The following is a 10,712-nucleotide window of genomic DNA, read 5'->3' on the forward strand; positions in this document are numbered from 1 at the left end:
TGTCCGAACCAACTTACACATAGAACAATCCGCCCGACTCTAGAACATTTGGATGTCAAGAAAATCAGTAAGATAATAAATCTTAGTTACAGTTACAACTAACCTAGTTATAGTTCAACTGGTAAAGACATAGACCTCCAAGGTCAGAAGTTCAAATCTCTTCGCTCTAGATGTTGATTTTTCTTTACCAAATAGAGAAATGTTTGGAAGCCTTGTGGAGGATGCTTTCCATATAAAAATCAGCTGAATATACACTCAAGTTTAATCTCCTCTTTTTAAGTTTACATCTTGATATCAGAATGCCTCCTTCCACTAGCCTACTTTCTTTTAAACAGGAAGTCCCCCAATAGATTTATATAGGAAACTATTACATAAACAGCAAATCAGTAAATCTAAAAGCCTCTACATAAAAGAATATAATCTCAAACCAAATGGTTGAATCGGTGAACAAGGTAGTAGGGCCAAATTACTAACCATTTAACAGTGGGATTCTATTTGCGTGCTCTCAATTCTCAAAAGGTCTGTTTCTAGGCTTTTGTGCAGAGCCATCCTGCACTCAAAACCATGATCTGCCAACTACATCACCATCGCTTTCACCATCATCGCCAGCATTCGATACTCCCCCCTGACATATGTTGTCATCCTCGTCGTCACTTATATCAGATTCGTCATCCGGGGCTACATCGGAGCTTGTGAGGGCATTGTTATACAAGTTCCAGTTTGGAGGGAAGGTCTTCTGCAAGGCTTCAGTAATCTCACCACCAGTTCTCTCAATTTTGAGTAAACACTTGGACCAGTGAACTGCTGTCCCCATATCTACTGTTAGTCCACAATCAACCATCTCTCTGCAAACAGAGAGAATGCCAGGATAAATGCATCCTTCTGCAACAGTGGCCCTTGAAAGTAATGACGTCATCAGACAATGGTAAACAGCTTTGTCTGGCTTCAACCCAGATAGTTTCATCTCTTCAAAGCATGATAATGCCTTCTCTGGTAAAGAGGCACGTGCCCAACCATGAATCAGTGTAGTATACGTTTTAACATTAGGCTTCACTCCAGTAGATTTCATTTCTTCAATTGTTTTAGTTGCTCTCTGGAAAATAGTTAACTGGTTAGAATTTGATACATGCAAAGATGGTGGTTAAATCATGGACTGATGAAGGGATGATGTTTCATGAACCTAAATACCAACTATGAGTGGAAGGATATTTACCAAAATGCTTAGAAACCAACATTCAAAAGAGCTATAAAATCTAGGCATAGGCCACCACACTTTACTTTACCTAAGGACTCCCAAAACTTCAAAACATTCTCCTATTTTCCTCGGCCCAATATTTCATAAGATAACAAAAATTGGAGTCCTTTTCACAGTTTTCATGTTGTTCCATTCCCTCAACCCAATTGGAGTCCTTTTCCCAGAGCACTTCTCTTCTTTTATATTGGTCCAATCTGTATCCTTTCACTTGTCTCAGTAAAAGCTTAGTTTTATTTTTGGAATAGACTATTCAAATTCAAATGGTCAAAATATATTTGTTCTATAAACAAATACAGGTTAAACGGGTTCTATAAACTAAAAAGAGATGATATTTTGGCGGATACCTGCATATCTCCAGCCTTGGAACAAGCATTTATGAAGGATGTGTATGTGTGGATGTCAGGTTGAACCCCTTCTCGTTTCATTTGTTGCATTAGATCAGCTGCCTCCCAAACATCGCCTCGTCGAGCCCATCTACATGGAAAAAGATAATTAGTGCAATGAGAATTACATGAAAGAAACATCAAAATAATCAGAAACTAATACATCTTGGATGGCATACCCGTCAATTAAAATGTTATAAATAAAGGTGTTTCTTGGGATATTTTGAGCACTCATTTCCTTGGTGACTGCCAATGCGCTCTGCATCCTGCCTGATTTGCAGCATGCTTTAAGCAATGCTTCGTATGTATAAACATCGAGCTCCAGACCCTCATCCCTCAGTTTCGTGAAGTAAGAGAATGCTTTTCCTGTATCACCTAAAGAAGCATAACCATGCATGATGGTTGTGTATGTGTGTTCATTTGGACTTACGCCAGCCAACGTCATCTCATCCAGTATTTGTACAGCCTTCTCCATCTAAAAGAGGAGAATTCCCCCAAAAAGTGAACTATTACTACTAATGAAATTATGGATGAACAATCATACAATAAAATAAAAAGGAAATAAGAAACTCCACCAGAAGTTTTTAAAAAGACTACAACAATATGAGTGAAACTAGGATCTTGCAAATTAAAATGCAAACATCCATCTACAATTAGTTTCATGGACATGAGAAGTTGGATGGAGTCGGCATTCCATAGAGGCGTTAAAGATTTCGAGTACTTCATTTTATGGGGCCAACATTTAAAGAAAAGTCAGGATCTTATGGCTTAATACTACTACTAGAGTAATCTCGTGGGAGCTGTGGTTAGAAAGGAACTTCCCAAGGCATGGAACGTTCTATAGCAGTCACTTGAGATGATTACCTTACGCTTCTCAACAAGACCAAGAATCAGAGCATTATAGGTGTGCACGGTTGGAATGCATCCAGACATCCGCATCATATCAAATACATCTAGCGCCTTCTTAATTTCTCCTTTTCTCGCAAAACCATGTATGATGGGCATAAATGTTCGAGTTGTGGGCCTGTGCCTCTGCTTCTGCATTTCCTTGACAGTACAAACAGCACGATCCATCTTCCCCATCCCACAGAATGCCGTGATAATATTATTATAAAGTACTACATCAGGCTTAATACCATCACTTATCAAATCTTCAAAAATAGCAAAAGCATTAGCCCAATCTTTCAACTTCAAGAACCCATTGATCAACATGGAGTAGGTCTTCATGTTGTGTTTTATGCCAGCGTGCAACATTTCTTTGCTAACCTCCAAAGCTTTGGAAACTTTCCCAAGCTGAAAGAATGACGAAAGATAGGTAAAAAATAATAAAAGATAATCTGTAACCCTATACATGCAAGAACCTATGTAACGATGATATTCGTAATAACAGGCATCATTATCTTCAAAATCAGAATCATCATAGAGACGAGAAGAAGTGATGTGACAACCAAATTCACTCAGCTTTCAGTGTCCCAACTCCTAGCAAAGTATTTAGACGTCCAAAACTTTCATAGGAAGTGATGTAAAATGCAAATCGTAATTTAAATAGCTACAGCCGCAAAAATCTGATATGCAAGTATAAACACAATAACACGTGTAACATACCCCAGAAATATGAAAGAACTTGACAAAATAGCAATAGTTTGTTATCTTTTTTCATCTTTTCTTCTTGTTTCTGATATATATCAAGAATAACATGTCCATCATTTGATTACCCATTGTCATCTTGAAAGAAAAAAGTGGTGAGGCCAAACACAGGAATAGGGGAAAGGAAACAGGTATAAACTAATGTTATGCTTCATTTCCATCTAAAGATTTACCATATGATTACATAAGGAAATCGAGAATATGATTAATGAAAAGGGGGATAAAAAAATAATTTTACCTTTACGTAAAGATTAATGAGACATCCATAAGTAATGACCGATGGATTCAAACCACATTCCTGCATCATAATTAATAGAATATGAGAAGTTTAAAGGCAGTGTAATTAAAATTGATGACAATTATTTCATTGATAGAGAAGGGCAATACCAACCCAGATAAAGAATGCTAGGTACGGACCATATAAACAACAGCAACCCTAACTAAACACAGTTTATTAGCGCTCTAATTGAACCGTTCTCTTTCGATTTCACTTCAAATCGTTATTGCTAGCCAATGCAAATTTTTCCCATAAAACTCCTTGTCACCATAAAAATTTTCCCAACCCTAACCAAATTTCTCTTTCGATTTCGGCTTCTGAAATTGACTTTCTCAATCATTTCTTTGGTATTCATATGTCTGTGAGACCAAAATTCTTACGACCAATGCAATCAAGGTCATCTGAAATTGACTTGTGTGAATATTATGTATAAAGATTCCACCGAAAAATGATAACATCACCCATTACCACCACCTCCACCCTACCCCCCAAAATAGATAATAAATAAATAGAAAAGAAAACAATAATAACTTTACACTGGAACTGTACCTTAAATCTTTCAAACACAAGCAGACACTTGTCCTCATCACCAACCATTGTATAGCCATCCATCATGGTGTGATATATGTCAATTGGAGCATCTATGCCTTCTTCTTCCATTTGCCTCACCAAAGCTTCAGCTCCATCCATATTGCATGATTGACTGCAGCCAAAACTAATTAATAAATATAATGGCATGCCCCTTGTAAAACACTAGCAAATAATCCAAGAAAACAGAGACTTGACAGCGACATAAACAAGGAAGGCGTTTGTCATTTCCATAATAATTAAAGTCAAAATTGATATCTCAAATTACCAGTAAGCATATATAATATTCCCATAAATGATTGCATTCAATGAAGAGTGTTTGTCTTTGGCCTCCTGAAACCAGTGATCTGCAGATCTTCCAAGACAAATGCAAATGTAATACAATTTAGACAAAATAGAAGCAAAGGGAAAATGGCTTATGCATCTTGCCCATGGGTATGGAAAGTTGGAAACAAAGAAAAAAAATTCTAAAAGACTAGAAATTACAGAAAAAAAAAATGTGTCCTTCATAGGTTCAACCATAAGGCAGCCAGATAAAGGCAACCCTTGATGTTGTTCTGCAAAATTGCAATGATCATTACCATGGAACCCTCACAATGAAGAGGACCACCACATGACTACAAGCCTACGATTAATAAACTTAAGTAGACACTAATGAATGAAAGCTCGGTTTTTTTCAATTATATACACACATACACACATATTAATCAAGAAGCCTAATCAAATGTTCATGAGGTCTGACAACGCAGACAGCCTCTTTATTTGTATAAGAGAGGTATCACTGGTGCAAATGACTATCAGGTACTTGTAGGTTTCACTAGTTTTCAAAGGACTCCAATGGCAAGAATATATATCCATGGTAAAGTAAGAAAGGACATAAAACTACCCAATTCATTATTATTATTTTGAGAGAAGGGCTAGTTTAGATTTCTTTTATCCTTTCTACCATACAATATAGTTGTCCGGCTTTCTGACACATAAAGCAAAAGAAATATAATATGTATGTATGTATGTATGTATGTATGTGTATAGATATAATGAAAATCTTATGAATCTACGCATGCATACTTCTAATGGTAACTACTTACTCTGCATTTCCCATTTTGGCAAATCCACCCACAAGAATGCTGTAAGTTACCAAACTCATTTCTATGCCTTCTTCTTTCATTTTTCTAACACAAGATAATGCTTCTCCCATGTCTCTACCAACTGCATAAGCATGAATAAGGCTGCACATCATTTAAAGCTTACTGTTATCGTAAGAGAAGCACTCGAGAAAAACATTTAGATTGAATTAATATAGTATATATATTTTTGGCAATGAAATTAAGTTATATACCATCTGTATATATATTTCAAGCATAAAATACTATTGCCGTTCTATACAGATCAATCAAACTTTAACCATTCAAAACTGGAATGATGACATTTGTGTCAATAAATCAAACAAAAATGTTTGGCTGACATAGAAATCAAATTAACATATGACAAAAGAAAAAGGGAAAAATAGGTATAGTCATTACTTTGTGTAGACATGAGATGTAGGTTCTATTCCCCTAGCTCGCATCTTTTCAAAGGTTTCACGTGCACGATGCATATCACCTCTTCTTGCATAGTAGTTCACCATCAAACCATACTCTTTCCTAGAAGGCTTAATGATAGTAGAATTCACCCCAAAATAACAGAAAAGATCAAAACAATTAATATGAAAATGCTTGAATTCAACTTTTATGTATAAAATTCAGCAAAAGGTGAATGTGAGATGTTTCAGAGCTTGCATACCCTCAAGCTCATGAATATACCATTGGGTGTGAAAGTTTGAATGAATGAACACAGGTAGGCACGATGATACTTTGTTATACCAATATATACGCACTCAGCTTGTTTATAATTCTTACAACAAACTCCAAAATTAATGGGAAACCCTGAATTATCAGTTATAACTTATAAGACAAAACTATGCATGAATACCCGAAAAAGTTATTCCAAAAGCATTCATTAATTTGTTGTAAACTAACAGTTTAAAGTACCTATACTATACCATGAAGTCTTCAATTATTTCTGCCAACCTTACTAACTAATGAATTTATTTTTTCTTCTTTTCTCTTTTTCAAAAGAGAAAAAAACAAAAACAAAAACCAAAACAAAAACAGAAACAAAGCTTTCATAAAGATAAATGAAAGAACACAAATGTGGAGCAAAGACAATATCTGTATTTCAACCACATTATTATATTACTACAATGGAGTTATCCAACCCAACATAGATTCAATAACCATGAAAAATGCAAGCTATGGAAACATGGTGCAAAAAAGAAAGCTCAAGGCCCATTGCCTAAAGATGGCAAGGTTGGCTAGAACTACGGTAATAAAAAAAATATTTGATACATTGCCCAACCATGTATAGCTCAACTAGTTGAATCGTTATAACTTCGACTAAAAGTCTGATGCTCAAATCTCCAACCCAACAATATATCGTTGAACTAAAAAGATTGAAAGTATTTGACCCAAAGTTGAAATACAACAAATAGAAAGAAATTTACATATAAGTTGAGCAACAATCCTAGTGAATTTACATATAAACTATTCTCATTTATATAAGAGAATTTGCATAATTCAGAAACATTTCGAAGGAATTCAAGAAACTACCTTCTTGATCCTCTCGAAAGCCGAGACAACCGCCTGCCAGTTCTCCGGCTCTGTCTCAATAACCTTGCGAAAGCCCTTTCGTGCTTTATCCCTCTCTTCATGCCAATGGGAGCGAAACTCCACGTTGTCATCTCCCTCCACCCATCTCGCCCTCTCATCCGTCTTCTCCTTTAACCTCCTCCCATCATCCAATTTCACAGTCAAAACCCTTCCGTGAAACTCCACACCGTCAAATTCAACGGCTTTCATGGCCGACTTAGCTGCAGTTAGCCCATCGTATATGACGAATCCGTACCCTGCATTTCTTTCCATAGCATTGTGACCCTTAATCAATATCACATTCTTCACGGGACCAAACTGCCGGAAAAACTCTTGGACCTCATGCTTCTTTATCCAATTAGGCAAGTTCCCGACAAAAACCTTACCCTCTTGACGGAATTGAACTTCTCTCCGCCCCTTACTCGAAGAATTCTCAGTTTCAATTTCTTCAATTTCATTTTGGTCTTCCTCCGATCTCTCCGGAATCGGGAGAGGCGGTGGCGAGAGTTTACTCGAGAGCCAGAGCTTGTCGGAGAGCGAGTGGGAAACAGGGGGCGGAAGAAGGGTTAGAATGGTGGTGGTGGCGGCGGCGATGTGGGGGAAAGACGGCGAAGAAAGAGGCGGAGGAGGTGGTGGTGTTGGTGTTTGAGAGTGAACGAACATCCATTATCTTTTATCTATCTTTACTCTTTAGCCTATGGTCTGTTTCATCCAGCAATCAAGTGATGACTCAAAACTTCCAATCTTATAAATAGGAGTTTTCTTATCCCCTCCTTCGTGGATATTTTCAAATTACAAATTTACAATGTAATATATATATATTAATGGAATTTGTGTCCTAATTCTCCCGAAGTCTCGTGGTTTGTAACTATACACATTACTTATAAATAAAATAATTGTTATTTTATTCTGACATTTACTCATATCCAATAAACAAAGTTCCATTGTTATCTTATGTAAACTTAAGCATGTATATGTGATATACAAGTGGATCGTGTTTTAAGTGATAACCTAAATAGGGGTCTGTAGTATAAGGATTAAGATGGGATACTTGATCCTGGTGACACTACGGATACGACACGCTTTGTAGAGGTTTGCAAGTGTTGTAAACTACTACATGGTAGATCTTGACTATTCATGTGGAGACATGCGAGCGGAGGTGTTCTATACAAAGAATTTGTATAAGACCAGACCACGAGATGACTAGACATGTCGTTGATACTGGAGACTTACATCTCACCTAAACAACCTAGGTGATACGACCTCAATCCTGAGTATTTTGGGAACTCCTGCCTTTGAGGGTGGTTTTTTTATTAGTATGGGTGAGAGTGACCAGATTGCCAACTCAACATGCCTATCTTTTTGAGGACTTTTCTGATTTGGGAGTTGGGAACTCAATTACACAAGATGGAATTCACTCTTCCATGAAGTAGGGATAAGTAGATAGATTGCTCCCTTAATGGGCTGATTCTGGGGCTTAAACATAGTGGCCACAGCTTCTCTTTGGAAGAGAAGACTCAATCATAGTAAGTCTTACGTTCATTGGAGGATTTAGTGCTAATTAATAAGTTAGATGTAACTACAGAGGCATAACAGTTATTGACCGAGCTGTACTTATGAGTGATCTATGAAGGGTTGTCACACTATTGATTAGTTAAGATGGACACATAATATATCTATAGTAAGGAGAGTTCAGCTGTCGGTCTTTAGTGGAGTGCTTGGCAGTTAACGGATGGTGGATCTCATGACTAAAGAGTTTAGTCAATTATTCACATATCGTTGGAGCTTCGAGCTATAGGTCCATAAGGTCCCCTTGGTAGCTCAATAGATTCAAGTTGAAGATCAGTACTTGGTGTTGATTTGAAATATTCAAATTGACAAGAGGTAATTCGATTATATATGATATGATTGGTATGGTGTATAAAATACATCAAGTGGAGGATTAATGTGAATGAGATTTACATTAAGTGTCATGGAATAGAAAAGAGTTATGGTTTATTGCTTCATAAGATGAAATATTAAAACTATAGGTTATAAATATATTGTGGGAAGTTAGTTATCATTTATATTTATAATTGAAGAAACTTTTATTCAAGAGTACCTACGAGCGGAAGCGGATCTTTCCAATTTATTGTGACTGAATTATCACATATACATTCAACACATACTAATATGCATTCATAATGCTAAAGAGATCAAAAGATCATACCAGATGAGGATTTCTCCTTCACAACGAGTCTAAAACTCAACCGTCTACCTCGAACAATCACCACCCGGACAGAAGGAAACGGAGAAGACAACACCACTCAGAGCTCTCAGTATTCTTGGAGTGAGAATCCAAAGTGTGGGCTTTGTTCGAATTTGGTAGAGAGAAGAAGGAAGAGAGACCGTACATAACGATCAAGCAAGTGGAGATGAGGTCATCTATCGGATAGACAAGATGCTTGATCATTTAGGTGAAGTATACGATCGTGTAGGAAAAAGTAAGCGATCGTCTAAACGATCGGTAGGAAAAGGTAAGCGATCATATAAACGATCATGTAGGAAAAGGATGAGCGATCGTCGAAACGATCCCATAAGAAAAACTAAGCAATCATCTATACGATCGTTTAGTAAATACCGGGAGCTAAAAGATCGCTTAAAAAAAGGTAAATGATCGTTTAGTTAGTAGCGCGAGACGGTGTAATCGATAAGCGATCACTTAGCAATATCGTATATGTAAGCGATCGTGTAGTCATTATCGTATAGGCACTGATTTTCTAAACGATGACACTATCTTTTTCACAATATCTGCGCCCTCGAGCTCAACACGCCGTCAGTTATTTATAATGCACTCATCCATTATTTAGAACAGAAGAGATGCCATCTCATTTCCTTTATAACCGTCCAATGGATGTGATCTTATCATATTCATAACATCTAAATTAATATCATATATTAATTATAATATTTTCCTCTACTATATCTAAATCATATTTATATCCAATTTCTTCCAAATTAATGTATCTCATACATAAATTTAATTACATCATATTTAATTAACTCGTTCAATTATATCAATCGAACTCCCTCTTGTCAATTTGAACATTTCAAATAGACCCAAAAACTGACTCTCAACTTATATCCAAGCTACCAAGGGGACCTTATGGGCCTATGGCTCGAAGCTCCAACGGTACATGAATAACTGACTAAACTCTTTAGTAACGATATCCATCATCCGTTAACTGTCAGGCATTCCACTGAAGACCGGCAGTTGAACTCTTCTTGCCATAAATATTTCTATGTCCATTGGATATAACCAATCATCAGTACAATGAACTTTCACAGATGCTCGTAATTACAATAGGCCAATTTACTGTTTTGCCCTTGTAATTACATATTCTTCCTTAAGTACCACTAATCCCTCTAATGAATAATACAACATAGTCCTACTATGTGTGAACACCTCTTGGGCCATGAGAAGGTGTGTGGCGCCACATCGTTCAAGCCCCGGGATCAGCCCTTAAGAGAGTAATCTATCTACTTACCTCTGCTTTGGGGATGGAGTGAACTCCATTTTGTGAAGCTGAGTTCTCAGCTCCCATATCAGACGAATCTCCAAAATGGTAGGTTTGAGTCGGCATTCTGGCCACTCGCACCCATGCAAATCAAATGATCGCCCTCGATGGCAGGAATTCCCAACTCACTCAGGATTGAGGTCATGTTACCTATGGTCATCCTAGTGAAGTGAAGTCTCAGTCATGAACAGTGTTATATAACGAGATGTTAACACTTCGTGGTCAGGTCTTATACAAACTATTTGTATAGGACGCCCCCGCTCGCATGTCCACTACACGAATGATCAGGATCAAAGCATCTGTGACAAGTCACAACAT

The 10,712-nt window shown here is 37.0% G+C and overlaps 1 protein-coding gene across 4 annotated transcripts; it reads right to left on the reverse strand.

Annotated features, from left to right (window-relative positions):
- Positions 1–7,573, reverse strand: LOC120081443 (pentatricopeptide repeat-containing protein At5g04810, chloroplastic). 4 transcript variants are annotated; one of them, XM_039036314.1, is made up of 11 exons: positions 6,799–6,932; positions 5,933–6,075; positions 5,674–5,801; positions 5,239–5,379; positions 4,419–4,505; positions 4,112–4,265; positions 3,524–3,583; positions 2,503–2,931; positions 1,818–2,113; positions 1,600–1,729; positions 1–1,093 (listed from the first exon to the last, which is right to left on the reverse strand). In XM_039036314.1, exons 2-11 carry the CDS (start codon positions 5,942–5,944, stop codon positions 557–559), a joined length of 1,974 nt encoding a protein of 657 aa, XP_038892242.1. In that variant the 5' UTR covers positions 5,945–6,075; positions 6,799–6,932; the 3' UTR covers positions 1–556. The 4 variants fall into 4 exon arrangements, with proteins under 4 accessions (XP_038892242.1, XP_038892240.1, XP_038892243.1 ...); XM_039036312.1 differs by lacking the exon at positions 5,933–6,075 and having other exon boundaries at positions 6,799–7,573; XM_039036315.1 differs by having other exon boundaries at positions 5,674–6,075.
- Between the last annotated feature and the right edge of the window lie 3,139 nt (positions 7,574–10,712).

The sequence above is a fragment of the Benincasa hispida genome, chromosome 7 (genome assembly GCF_009727055.1).
Source record: "Benincasa hispida cultivar B227 chromosome 7, ASM972705v1, whole genome shotgun sequence".
In the NCBI taxonomy this organism is placed as follows: Eukaryota; Viridiplantae; Streptophyta; class Magnoliopsida; order Cucurbitales; family Cucurbitaceae; genus Benincasa; species Benincasa hispida.